General features: G+C 41.1%; 1 protein-coding gene across 11 annotated transcripts in view; it reads right to left on the bottom strand.

Annotated features, from left to right (window-relative positions):
* Positions 1–1,853: 1,853 nt before the first annotated feature.
* The window catches only part of GRIA4 (glutamate ionotropic receptor AMPA type subunit 4), a 230,750-nt gene continuing 218,286 nt past the window's right edge, over positions 1,854–14,317 (bottom strand). For 2 of the 11 annotated variants that reach the window (XM_053385718.1, XM_053385720.1), the window contains 4 exons: positions 10,889–11,003; positions 8,401–8,535; positions 2,853–2,993; positions 1,854–2,429 (listed from right to left, as the gene is read on the bottom strand). In XM_053385718.1, the coding sequence (XP_053241693.1) occupies positions 2,394–2,429; positions 2,853–2,993; positions 8,401–8,535; positions 10,889–11,003 (427 nt within the window). In that variant the 3' untranslated portion in view covers positions 1,854–2,393. Of the gene's footprint in view, positions 2,994–8,264; positions 8,536–10,888; positions 11,004–13,257; positions 13,373–14,317 lie in introns of those variants that run through there. The other 9 variants (XM_053385722.1, XM_053385726.1, XM_053385721.1 and 6 more) reach the window with 6 other exon arrangements.

The raw sequence follows: 14,317 nt of genomic DNA, 5'->3' as shown, positions 1-14,317 counted from the left end.
TAAAGGAAGGCCAGAGGCCTGACACGACGGCTACAAAGGAAAATAAGAACTTGATGAAGAAAATTTGGTTTGAATCGGAAACTGAAAAATGGAGGGATCTTCTTATGTGGAGATCTGAAGACCTAAGGATTACAAATTTGATTAAGGTGGAAGGTGGAGCTTTGGGGACATTTGGACTTGAAAGGATTAAGAAACAAGATTCAGGCTCCACTTTTAAGTATGGAGGTCTGGCTGGAAGAAACATGGACCATATTGGACTAGAGCTCCTCCGAGATTTGGTGTTTAGTATCAAGGACCATCAAAAAAACCAGCAGAGAGGAATGGAGAGAGAATTAAGAGCCTCGGACGTGAGGTCTCCAGGCTGATAGTAGATGGACTGATGGACGTTTCAAGGGGATTGAAACCGGGAAAGGGGGGGGGTGGAGTTTGGGAATCCAAAGGGTGTATAATCTAACTTGCTCTGTTTTTATTTTGTTTGGATATCTATATGAAAATTGGGGAAATCGTGGAAGGGAATTTAGGCCGACTTTAGAAAAAGGTTTAAAGAATAAGCAATGATGTATAAATATGAAGTCTATAAGGCAAAATTGGTTTTTTTTTAGACAAAGGAATTAAATATAAAAAGGTTTAAAAATAGGGATAAGAGCTTGTTGAACCAACAATTGGACCTGGAATACAAGAGGGAGAGGTGTGGGGAAGTCAGGAAAATATGTTATAGAAAATAAGGATTGTGAACCGTATGTGTTTTTAACTTTTTTCTTGTTGTTTTTGGTTTTTTTCTTTTTTTTCTTTCCTTTTTGGTTTTGTTATTGTATTACGGTGAGAAATTTTAATAAATATTATTATTATTTATTTTTTTTAAAAAAGAGATCTCCAGGCTGATTGAGACTGATATTTGTTGGGGATTGAAACCGGGAAAGGGGGGGGGTTGGAGTTTGGGAATCCAAAGGGGACATAATTATAATTTGTTCTGTTTTTATTCTGTTTTGTTATTGGTATGAAAATTGGGAAATTCGTGGAAGGGAATATTGGTCGATCTTAGAAAAATGTTTTAAGAATAAGTATTGATGTATAAGTATTGATGTTTAAGTTTGGATAAGGCAAAATTGGTTTTTAAAATGAACTAAATTAAATGAAAATAAGGTTAGCAAAAATAAATTGAGGAAATGGACTAAAGAGAAAAGGTAAAATAATAATATGTTAAAATAAATTATTAAGTTAAGGTTGAGAAATAAGTAATAAGGATTTGCTGAGTTAACAATTTAAATTGGAATACAAGAAGGGGAGGTGTGAGGAGGTCAGAGAAATAAGGTAAAAGAAAATAAGTAATGGAAATTTTATGTGTTTTTATTTTTGTATGTTGGTTATTTTTCGTTTATTTTTGTTTTTGTTTTATTATTGAAAATGCTAATAAACATTTTTTTTAAAAAAATACAAAGCCTCCCCCATGACAAGCAGAAGCAGAATATATTATGCAAAACAGAAAGCAAAAAGCTGAATAGACTATGCAATAGTTGAGTCACCAAGCACACAAGCATAACTTGCATAATGTATGCAAGATACAGAATCACACATTTTTGCTGTTGCGGGATTTGGATTCCCTCAGAGGAGATTTATTTTTAAAGCACAGGATACATATATCCCTGCCTGCTGTACATAGGATTATTATGCTGGAGTGAACCAGTAGCAAAGTCAAGAAGAGTCCATTGCTTCTCTGGCCAGAAACTCAAGCCCGGCCACACTTCTTGGCGTCAGAATGCAAATTTGTCTCAAATACAATTTGCCCTCAGCTCTATTGACCTGTTGGGAACAGCATTCCTGATAGTCAGAAAACAACTCCAGGTCAGCAGGTATTAAAAGAACGGTTGTTGTTTTATTCTTTTTTGGTGGGTACAAAAACCACAGTTTCTTACACAGAACAAGATTATAAATAATATCGGTAACATGAGTGACCCGTAGTCTCTTTTGATTCTATACTGCAGACTGATGGTGTTCTCTAAACTTATTTGTTGGTTTCTTGTAGTTAGACAGATGCAAATCCATGGAACACGGAATGATGGGACAGAATGAGGATGACCAACAATGTTTATAAAAAAAAGTCTCTGAATTTTATTACAGTGATGACATTTTATATCAATTATTGCAATGAATTGTTCCCTAAGATGGTTAGAAAAAAGAATTGTGTTGTCCTCTACTGAATTTACATCCGTTAAAAAGCAAGCATGTTTCAATATTCCTCTTTTTTCCCCCAGAGAAAAAAGTAATTAATTTCTTTTATTTTTTCACAGGATTTACATATTTATTTTCTTATCACAGTTTAGTGACTTGTTTCCACAGCCGGACAGTCTTCCCACTGTATAATGTTGATCGTCGGGAAACACAGGTAAGCATGTTCATTGACTTCTATAGCAGTTGGTTCTCCACTTTGCCTAGACAAAGACCAAAAGGTAGCCTTTTCCTCTTGTGTATTCTTCACGGTTTTAATGCGCTAAATTGGCAAGTCCTATTAGTTGGTGTTTTGTTTTTTTAAAGTCCGCTCAAGTGAAATTTGTCACTGTTAATATTCCTGTCCCAACCCCACCTCCCCCCAACAAAACTAAATTATGATTTCCCCCCCCCGATATAAAATCTGAGTTTGGGTTTCCAAGCTGAGACCATGCACACACATTTGCTGCTGCTGATGTCTGGCATGCCAGGATGCCCTTCCCAGGCTCAGCCCATTTCTAAGTTCATCAATGACATTTCCCCGTGTCGTGTTACAGTCCATGCTGTATTCCCGTCAGTCACTGACACAGTTTAATTAAGGCACTCGGATATTTTTTTGGTTTTTATGGTAGGTCTGATGCAATTACCGCCAACCCCGAACTTTGTCTAATTGCAGTTCCGCTGTGTACAGCCTTTGGGCAGTCGGGAGTCAGAATGCGTCCGTTTTCTCCCATGCTTCCTGTGATGGATAATCTGGCTTTGTTTCGTATGGCTTCAGAAAAGGTCAGCTGGGAGGCAGGAGGAAGGACAGAAAGGGAGAGAGGGAGAAGAAGAAAGGGAGGAGGCAGAAAGGAAGTGTTACAATATTTCTGTTCCCCAATAAAACCAGTGCACAGCAAACACCAAAAATATCTAGGTGTAGACATCTGCATTATCACGTTAACTGTTTATATAATGATATAGATATAAGAGCATTTAACACACTCTTTTTTTAAAAAATAATAATAATCAATGCTCTAAAAGAGATTAAACTGGAGATTCTCATTCTGTTAAAATTTAGTAAAAGTCAAATCTCTGTGGGCAAGTGTAAAATGTTACTCAGTTGCCCAGTTTTCCTACGAATCAATCTCTTGTTCCTCCCCAGCCCTCCAAATCCATTTTCATGTATATGTGATAGCAGTAAGGCTTGGAATTTTCTCACAAATTAGCTCGTAAATCTGAAGTCTTGTCAAGCTGATATTATCTAGTTTACTGCATTTTTTGAATAAAAAAAGTTACAGGCTTTCTGTATATTTAAATGAAAATCCAGCCAAAGGTAAGCCCCTTTTAGCCCCATTGATTTAAATGAAAACTAAATCCAAATATATGCTTATCTCCACAGAAATAAATGGGACTTAAAAGTGTTTGACTTTAGCCGAATTCTTCCTTCCTTCCTTTCCACTTCTACCTTGATTTCCTTTCACTTAAAATTAAGGCAAGTTGCAAATACTTAAAAGGCTAATAAAAACAACAGCTGTAAAAAAAATATGTATATACATAATGTGAAGAATTCAAAATCTGTCTCAAAGGCCTGTTTAAATAAAAAAAAATGGTTTAGACCTGCCTGGGAGTAACCGCCCTCCTCTGAACTCAGTGGGACTTACTTCTGAGCAAACATGCATAGAATTGCACTCCAGGGCTGGAATCCTATTGGGGGTGAGGTTTGAGGTTTCGGAATGCCAAATCCATGGCAGGCTTTCTTTTAGAAAGAAGCATCTCATTGTTTGCAATTTGAAGAAGAAGAGAAGAAGAGTTTGGATTTGATATCCCGCCTTTCACTCCCCTTCAGGAGTCTCAAAGCGGCTAACAATCTCCTTTCCCTTCCTCCCCCACAACAAACACTCTGTGAGGTGAGTGGGGCTGAGAGACTTCAAAGAAGTGTGACTAGCCCAAGGTCACCCAGCAGCTGCATGTGGAGGAGCGGAGACGCGAACCCGGTTCCCCAGATTATGTGACTACCGCTCTTAACCACTACACCACACTGGCGTGGTCTTTTTCTTTTTTAAAAAAGGCCCATTGATTTGAAACGGGACATTGGCACCACTAAGTTTTGTTGGGCCGGGGCCAAACTCTCCAATAAAGTTAGTTTATTTGCTGAAATCGTGGCAATAACGTGGCTACACGTGGCATATTATGGGACAAGAGCAACACACACACACACACGGCCCAAAGCAGGACATTTATGGTGGATTAAGACAATCCCACCCCTCTGCAGTAACTGAGATTGTCCCGAGAGCACCAGCCATAAGGGTTTTGGGTTTTTTTGCATTGGGTGGTGCCTACAAATGAGCGAGTCACCCTCTTTGGCTTTGCATGCAGAGCATTGGAGGGAAACACTTAGCTTCCGGGGGAAGCCTCCTGAATCGACCTTGAGAAACGGAACATAGCGAAAACGGATAGTTGACAAAGATGTGGGACAAAAAGGAACATGGCTGACATATCTCTTTGCTTTTTGAGGATGGGGGAACCTCCGGCCCTGGCTGCAGATGCACCCTTTTCTTGCCTGAGACCTGAGTAAAGCTTTATTATATTCGTTTTATGGTGTTTCTATAATCACCTACGTTAAAACAAATCTCAAAGTAGCGTACAAAGGTGAAAACAAGCAAACAGATTGAAAGCCATTTAAAACAGAAACACCGAATCACGAGGAACATGGAAAGATAGAGAGCTACTAACCAGGGAAAGACTAAGGAAGCTGAAATGTTTCTGCTAAAGGATGGAACCACCCAACCATTGGCGCCTTATTCATTACTGGACAGGTGAATTCTACATAATCCTAGTTATAAATGAAGCAAGGGGTGGGAGTTTAAAGTGCTTTTTGTTTCATTAATTAGAGTGGTTATATGATACAAAGGTTGCTTCCGGACAGCCTGTTCATTGGGCATTCTTCCTGAATTGTTTAGATGAGGTTTGTGGGGAGATTAGAATACATTGTCTTTGTATTTGTTCTGAACTGTTTGCAGGAGGGTTAGATAGTGTGCTCTGTCACTCTCCTTATTGCAAAAAGTCTGATTTTGGGCAGAAGCCAGCTTGTTTTGCAAGACCAAAATCAATTTGCCCTCTGCCTTTCTGTCTAGTGATTCTAAGAAGCTACCTTTGGAACAGCCTTCATGTAAAATGGTTGTGAAGGAGGTCATTCACTACGTTACCCAGTGTCCTCTATGTAAAAATCCTAATGAAAAATATCTGGGTTTCACCACATAATCCCCACCCCACACCAAGTGAGTTTATGTGCTTTTTGCTGCCGTGCGTTAAAAACGGCTTAGCGCCTTGCACAAATGGGACGTGGGTGGCGCTGTGGGTTAAACCACAGAGCCTAGGACTTGCCAATCAGAAGGTCGGCAGTTCGAATCCCCACGACAGGGTGAGCTCCCGCTGTTCAGTCCCTGCTCCTGCCAACCTAGCAGTTCGAAAGCATGTCAAAGTGCAAGTAGATAAATGGGTACCACTCCGGCAGGAAGGTAAATGGCGTTTCCGTGTGCTGCTCTGGCTCTCCAGAAGCGGCTTAGTCATGCTGGCCACATGACCTGGAATCTGTACGCCGGCTCCCTCGGCCAATAAAGCGAGATGAGTGCCGCAACGCCAGAGTCGGCCATGACTGGACCTAATGGTCAGGGGTCCCTTTACCTTTACCTTGCACAAGTGGAGCTGCTGCTGGAGAAACAGAAAGAGGAAACTTTCAAGAACACAGATAGGTTTTGAAAGCCACGTTCCCTCTTAAATTGTTTCTGGCAGAAACAAAAGGTAACAGACAAATGGCCAAGGAAACCTTTTCGGAAAGGGAATCTATACTTTCCCACTCCATGTGCACCAAGCCCCCTCCCACGTCTTCTTCACCCTCCTCCTGGAAACCCACCTATTTCTCGGTGCTCTCCAGCTACAGTGACCACACGCCAATCTCTGGTCATACTGTGTTTGTTCTGCATTGTATGGTTCTGTTGTGTATCGGCTGTGCCTTTTGGCTGCAGTCTCCTTGGGGCAGGGGCCTGCTATTTGACAGGCACACTTTGCCTGCTGTGCAGTGCCGTGTGCGCCAGCACTGCATGAATAAAAATAAAAATAATAAATAGAATGCCTTTCTTTTTAAAGTCCGAGGTGGCAAAATAAAATGCTTAACATTTACAAGTTTACACCTAAGCTTTATTTGCTCTGTGTGTGTTTGTTTTTTAATTGCCATATCACTGGTCTTGTGGGTATTATTAAAGTGTACAGTCATACCTCAGAAGTCAAAGAGAATCTGTTCCGGAAGTCCGTTCGACTTCCGAAATGTTCGACTTCCAAAGCGCGGCTTCTGATTGGCTGCAGGAAGCTCCTGCAGCCAATTGGAAGCCACTGAAGCACCATCGGACGTTCGGCTTCCAAAAGAATGTTCAAAAACCGGAACAATCACTTCAAATTTTCAAGTGTTCGGGAGCCGGAATGTTCAACTCCTAAGGCGTTTGGGAGCCGGGGTATGACTGTACTGAGATGTGTGTGTTTTAGGACCCACCCTATTCCTGCAATTTGCTTTAACTGTTTTAATCCTGAATTTTAAATGGTTGTAACCTGCCCTGGGATCTACTGATAATCAGCACCCTACTATGCACATCTACTTAGAAGTAAGCCCCATTGACTTCAATGGAACGTATTTCCAGCTGAATGTGTATGTAGGATTTGAGCATTTGTACTATACCACAGTTTTGACAATCCTAAATATTTCTGGCTCAGAGATGAAGGGGGATAAGAAAGAAGACAATCAGTGCACCTGTATGCTTTCCTAAGAGCACCCACTCTCTTTCCTCCAGCCCTGAGTAGCTCTCCTGCTTGTGACAAACAGGGCACTCTTTTTCCATGAGCAAAAGCTGCAGTTTTGCTTGCCACCCTGTACTGAAGAATTTTGCCGTGACCTTCCAAACTGCATGCTGCGAGGCATGTCAGTTTCAGCTCGTTGGAGGGAAAGTCTTCTTGCAAATGCAGGAAAACTAACTAGCAGCACAATCGTATGCATGTAGACTCAGAAGTAAGCAACATTTATTAAGGAGATGTTTTTGTTTTTTTAAAGAAAAACATTGTGAAGCCCTGCTGGATCAAAGCAATGGTCCATGTGGACCAGAGCAAAGGTTCATTTAGTCCAGCCTTGCTATTTCCCTTATTAATCAGTTGCCTCTTGGGATATATACAAGCACAGCATGAAGACATTAGCCTTTTCCTGTTGCTGCTCCCAAGCAGCTGGCCTTCAGAGGCATGTTGTCTCTGATCCTGGAGGCTGCACACAGCCTTATTGACCAGTAGCCTTTGATAGATTTATCCTCTGTGAATTTGCCTAATCTTTTAAAGCCGTCCGATGAAGAGGCGGTCACCACATCCTGAGGCATCACCTGCCTCAAATTTGTTACAAACTTATTCCAATGGAACGTATTCCCAAACAAGTAGGGAAAGGATTGCGCCAGAACTAACGAAACAGACTATCTACAGAGAACATCCAAGAACAGAAGAAACCAGGTGCACCAAGCCTGAGTCTTGATCCTCCTTCATATATAAAGCACCTAGAATTATTTTTGGAAAAGCCATCTTCTCTTATGTCTGCCTAGGATCTTGCTTGGCCTCATCCTTCATCCAGAAATATAAATGTTCACCATGAAATCTAAAATTTCTAATAATAATAATAATGATGATAATTTATTTATACCCCACCCATCTGGCTGGGTTTCCCCAATCACTCTGGGCGGCTGTAGACGTCCCTGCAGATTTTTAAAATATATATTTTTAAAACCCATTGTATCCAATATATTTCTATCTCTCTCTATATATCTTGATGCATTTTTTAAAAATAAAAAAGCACCAAAAAAACCACCCCTTGCAATGCAGATGTCTATTAGCAACATATAGGAAAGTATACTAAACATCTGCAGCCAAAATTAACCGAACCGTTTGTTTGTTTTTCCAAAAGAGGAAGCTCTCTCGATAAGCAAGCAGTTACCACCACTGGACAGACAGGGCACAAGACCGCATGACAAGATGATGATGCACCAGCCACTCACTGTAGTAGGGCCCTAAGTCCTACCCCTAAATTTTAACACTCTCGGTTCCATATACGTTGTAACCTTCTCTATAAGTTGCTAAATTCTGGGTATTCTGCGAGGAAGTTGGATTAAAAGTCTGTGCACTCTTTGCCACCTTCATTCTCTTCGCCTCTGCCCTGGATTTGTAACAGAACTCTATCAAAGCCACCAGCATAGCCAGGCCCAGGCCTCCAACCAGAATGTAGAAGACGCCCGCAACATTGCTGAGACTCAGGGCGCTCGTCTTGTCCTGGGGAAACAAAAAGGGGTGTGCGTGTCAGATCAAAGGCGCCAGGCAGCCGGAGAGCAAACAAACAAAACAGTACAGTACAAGTACAGAGGCATAAGCGACGGCTTCATTGAAATACACGGGGAAAGGGAGGGGGGAAGACAGGCACTGACAAACGTCTTCCGAGATAATTGGCCTGCCCTGGCTTGCAAAACAAACATACGTATATAAGCAAACAATTTGTTTTCAGAAGCAAAATGCTACGAAAGATTACATGTGCTTAACCAATACTTTCGGATGCAATTAGCCCCTCGGTAATGAACGGCGGTGAAATAGTCTACCACAATTAACCGCAGCGCCAATAAAGCATATCTATCCTCTCTCGACTTGACGTTTAATGGTGGCCTGAACACGGGGTCGTTAGAGGATCATTAAGTAGCCTAAGTGATCTATGGCATGGCTCCTTTTAGGATAAATATGCTCCGATATATTTATTTGGAAAAGAAAACACCAGACCGGTCTTCCAACTGCTGGTTAAATAAAAGGCTAAATGTCCGTTACATTTAAATCACTTTTTAAAATTCAGGCAAACAAATTTCCTGTCACAGCTCCCGAGCCTCGTGTAGGATGTGAGCTAGGAGACAAATGAGTCTTTCCTCACGAAGAACAGCCTTCTCACTTCCTACTATACTGTTAAAGGAGAAAGAGGCCTGGTTTGTGAAGCACTTGCAGTATGGTGGAGAGGGAGAGGGGCCTGGAGCGTTGGAAATTCAGGGAACAATCTTGCTGCATCTGCACAAGTCCACAAACAAGCGTAGCAGCATTCTCTGGATCGGGACCACTGGCTTCCCTGGTTTTCTCAGGGTTGTTGTTTAAATTACTTATTGTTACTATCAGAGGAAGCTGCCTTGTATGGATTCAGACTTTTGGTCCACCTAGGTCAGTGTTCTGCACTGACTGGCCGTGCTCAGGTGTTTCAGACAGGACTCTCTCTTAGTCCTACCATGGCAGAGATTTAACATGGGATCTTCTGCACGCAAAACAGATGTTCTGCCAATGAGCTATGACCTCTTCTCACTAAGGGACTGCAGTGCTGATGCGGTAAATTGTTAGATACGTAATTTTTTAAAAATCCATTACGTTTTTAATTTAAGGCATTAATCTTAGTGTTAAGTAAGCATTTCAAATCAGTGGATGCTTTCCGTTCTGCGAGTTCGTGCGGCCACAATTCACTGCTGATTTGAATGAGCGAATGGCATGAACATGAGACTGCACACTTGACATTTCAGGATTTCAGAAAGATGCATGTAATTGTACATCATAATACTTTAGACTTTTTTTAAAAAAGGATTTGACATTATACCGCCCATTGCTATACTCCTAATTAAGCAATTTATGCAGGCATGCCTGTCGTAATAAACACTTATTAAAAAATGGGCTGAGAGTAAGACTTAGTTTTTTTTATTCTGAGCTATGTGGAATTCGCACACCATGATGAGCGCCGAGTTCAGTTGCTGAAATAGTTTAATTTAAAGATGCATTATTCAATGTTCCAACTAATGGCTGGGCAGGTGTAGGATGAACATCTTTCCATGTTGTTCATGTTTCGGTGGGGGGGATGGGATGGGTGAGGAACGTAACATTTTAATCTGCCTCCAAACTTGTTAGATTTGCAAAATACCGTCAAGAGAGATGGCCTTCCTTTTTAAAATGAGGAGTGGCAGGAGTCAAGTTGACATGGAGGTACTGCCAGATGTTGGTGAGGTGAAGGTCCACCAGACATGATCAGGGTTACAGTATATTAAATATAACACAATGCAATATAATCTTCAGATCTTGCTATCATTTCTAAGACTGATCAACAGGACCATTCTGAACCTAAGTGGTTCAAGTTGCTTAGAGCGTGGTGCTGGTAACGCCAAGGCTACAGGCTCGATCCCTGTATATTCCTTCATTGGACTAGATGATCCTCAGACTCCCTTCCAACTCTACAGTTCTATGACTGTAAGTCCATCAAAAGAAGACCTTTTAGAAAAGCATATGTGCTCCATAACTGAGGTGCCACCATGCCCTTGTAGAAACCGGAGCATCTTTTTTTTTAAAGCAAGTTAAGGGTTTGGCATTTGGGGAGATGCCTGGGATGAAGCTGATGTTGAAGGGCTTTAATTTAATTAATGCTTTGACCCTGTGTTGCATTTCTCATGCAGGGTTTACGAATCCAAGCGACCACTTCATCTTGCCCCCCTGGGGTTGGGAGGGAAAGGATAAGCGCCTTCTGTGCGGTGCCTGTTCAATAGCTCATTTATTTCCATTCCTACGTGAACATTAGCTCCCTCGTGAACACAATAGCGGGTCCCGAACTGCAGCGACTGACCTTGCTTCCAGAGTCCTTGGGTCCACATTCCCCTTTATCGTACCACCATTTGTTTTTCAGCTTGTCTAAGACGCCTGCCTCACTGAGTTTCAGAACGGCAAGGTTTACAGGAGTTCTTCACGTGGGAAATAACATAAATAACATTATATATGTTATTTTATGTTATTCAAGTAAAACTACATAGAATCGCATTGCAAAGTGACGGAGCGGAGGCCACAGAGGCTGCTTATGTCGTGCACAGGGTTAGAGACAGACATACGACTGGGACCTGCTCCATCGCTTCAGGTAATGGGCACATACTGCTGGGGAAGGCTTGGGAAAAAATTGCGTGCAATTACTGTGAACCCAAAACTATTGGCTTTCACCGACATTCAGTGGCCAACCAATTTAATGTCGAAACAAGGAGGCACCTGATTACCAGATTGCCTATCCTTTGTCCTCAAACTCACCTACATTTGAGCAAAATATCAACTGAACAATTTAGGCGGCAGACCAAAGCTGGGAAGTAGGTTCCATGAGGCTGAGTAGGATCTGTTTCAGTGTAAATCTGTTTAGGCTCACAATGCATACCAACATGTATGGGCCTCCCTATCGTTGTATATTTCAGTAAGCAGGGAGGATATAGCTGCCTCCCTCTCCATGGAAGGTATGGATGACAACACCCTTGATAGTTTTTATATCACCGACTAAAGACCTGATTATTCCGCTGGGTGTTTAGAGGAAGTCGGTAAAGATGGCTGACACCTGAACGTTATTTTATGCTGCACTGATTGCTGCTATACTTTTAAACTGATCTTTATTTAATTTCGTTGCATCATGATGTTTATGTTATGGGTGGGTTCCTTTGGTGATGGAGAGTGGCCTACAAATTTCATTAAAAAATATTAGAAAGCTGTGCTTAGAGCACAGTATGTTGTGTGTCCCCAGGTCTATAAATCAAAACCCTACTGAACCAGGCCATTCCTTTGGGTGGCACTGGGCTTCTTTCAGCTTTTAAGTGCCTCCACAGGGTTGTTCGAAAGATGACATGGAATAAGCCAATGGGTTATTTGGGAGAAGGGGGGGTATAAATGTGATTGATAAATATAGATAATATAAAGATAATATAATATACCCTGCCAGATGGGCAGGGTATAAATAAATTATTATTATTATTATTATTATTATTATTATTATTATTATTATTATTACTATTATTACTATTATTATTATTTATTATTATAAAGGAAGCACCTGCAATCACATGATGTTTATATGAGTTTTCTTTCCTATGGGAACTGAATGACACTTTGAGCAGGTAGAGTGGATCATAAAATCAAGATTTATTTATTAATTTCTTAAATGTCTATTTTGCCCTTTATCCAAGGATCACAAGGTAGTTTACATATCAAGGCCCAAAAATAACACAACATACTAACAAACAAAAACATTACCCCCCCCCCAATTATGCCACAATGCTAGTGTTCAGGGGACAACTTGTGCACCAGAGCTTGGGCCCGACTCTCACAAAACTACAGTTTCCAGGTTTCATTTGTAGAAACCACAACAATAAATCCACCTTTGTGTTGGTGTGCTCTAAAGGGAAATCATAGAAATGAGGCTATCCAGACAAAGTCTGGCCCCTGCAACTAGCTGGCCTGCTAGTTGCCACCCACCCAAGAGTTAAAGAGAGTTTTTTGGATGAAGTAGTGACTGTAGCCATGGGGATTTTCTTTTTCAGTGAAAGACCGGGGTTGTCTCTGTGGCCTACTGAAAATCTTCCTCTTCCAAGAAGCCTTTTAAGAAGAGATCTTCCCCAGTCTGCATTTGTGCTGCAATTGATTTATTAAATGTTTTAATTGCTTTCTGGCCTGTGTGTTTGCTGCCTTCTGCTCTTTTGGGAGAAGGGGCAGGACATAAATTTAATAAATGAAACAAAATAAGTTGGCCCACCAACCTCCAGCTACAGTAAAAACCAGTTGGTGATGGACAAGCAGCCTGAGTCATTCACCTGGAGAGACAGGGAGCTAGTTGGGCTCTTGTGATCTTGTCTGCTGTGCTGTGCTAATGACTTCCGCTGCATGTTCACCAAGCTGCTTTGTCCCTACCAACTTTTGCGTCGAGTCTGTTTTGATTTTTTAATATGTAGAGATTCCAGGTATGACATGCAAAATGACGATTTGGATTCCCAGGCCAATATGTTGGGCTTGAGACTCAAAACAAGGATGCAAATATTTTTGCTTTGACAGTAATTGCACACATCTGGATGTTGGTTTTTCGCTTTTTTATCAATGCCGTCAAGGATTTCGTGGCAAGGAAGGAAAGAGCCCCAGCAGATGCACCAATTACTCTACATACTGTTTACCCGCTTTGGTGACATTGAGGCTAACCTTGGAGTCACCTCCCCCGCTGCCACATTCTCCTTTGTCGTACCACCATTTGTTTTTCAATTTGTCCAAGAGGCCTTGTTCATTCAGTTTTAAAACTGCGAGGTTAACAGCATTTCTTGAAACGATAAAACATATTTTGTAAGAAACTGCATAGCCGTTAAGATGTTAGAAGGAACGAGGACTTAAAAAGCTCTTTTATCCACACACTAAATAAACCTCTCATTTGCATATTATAACACACCTGTGGGGAGGTAGAAGCATGCTGGCAAACAAATTTGGGGAGGGAAAAATGCATTTTTTCCAATAGAGGGCAGCTTTATTGCTCGGTGCTTAAGTAAGGATAATATGATTTTGTAAACCGATAAAAAAAGAGAGAAGGAGCTATTCACATATTTTCAATGTGGTGATAAAATGCAGCCAGGATATAGAATTTAGAGTGTGTGCATCCTTTCCCCTACAGTTTATAACAGACAGTAAAAAAGAAAAAGACCCTTGATTCAATTTCTTTAGCAGCCAGAGAGGCATGATTGTTTGTTGTACAAAATACGAGTATTAAATTTCAGTTCCCTTGAGCTGAAATAGTCAGCTCTTGTACTAACATTAAAGTCTGGTGGTAAAGTGTGAATTAAATAGGTGTACAAAATAAAAGATCAGCCCCCCCCCCCGCTTTGGTGCGAGTCTCTACTTCTTTTTACAACTGTCCCAAACATAGGTGTATGATGCGCAATTCAACCAAAGTTAAAACATATTGAATCCAATGGAAGGGATTCAAGCACTCCCATTAAAAACAATGAAACATAAAATGTGCTTAATTCTACGTGGATTATGCCCAGATGATTAGGCTACCTTATTGTTTATGATATTATGTTAGAGGCAGTGTCACTAGAGAGAACTCACCACCAGATATCTAAGGGAGATTGCTTCATGGAATTTAGGATAACGGTGGAATTCAAAACAGAGCTCTTACCTGACACCATTGGGCTTCATATTGCAACAAATTACCCTAGACTTGGCTAGAGGCTTCTGGACCCTGGCATCCATGCATGGTGTCATCAACATG

This window comes from Podarcis raffonei, chromosome 4 (assembly GCF_027172205.1).
Source record: "Podarcis raffonei isolate rPodRaf1 chromosome 4, rPodRaf1.pri, whole genome shotgun sequence".
NCBI lineage: Eukaryota > Metazoa > Chordata > Lepidosauria > Squamata > Lacertidae > Podarcis > Podarcis raffonei.
Note: the sequence above shows the minus strand (reverse complement) of the source record. Positions and strands in the feature narration are given on the sequence as shown.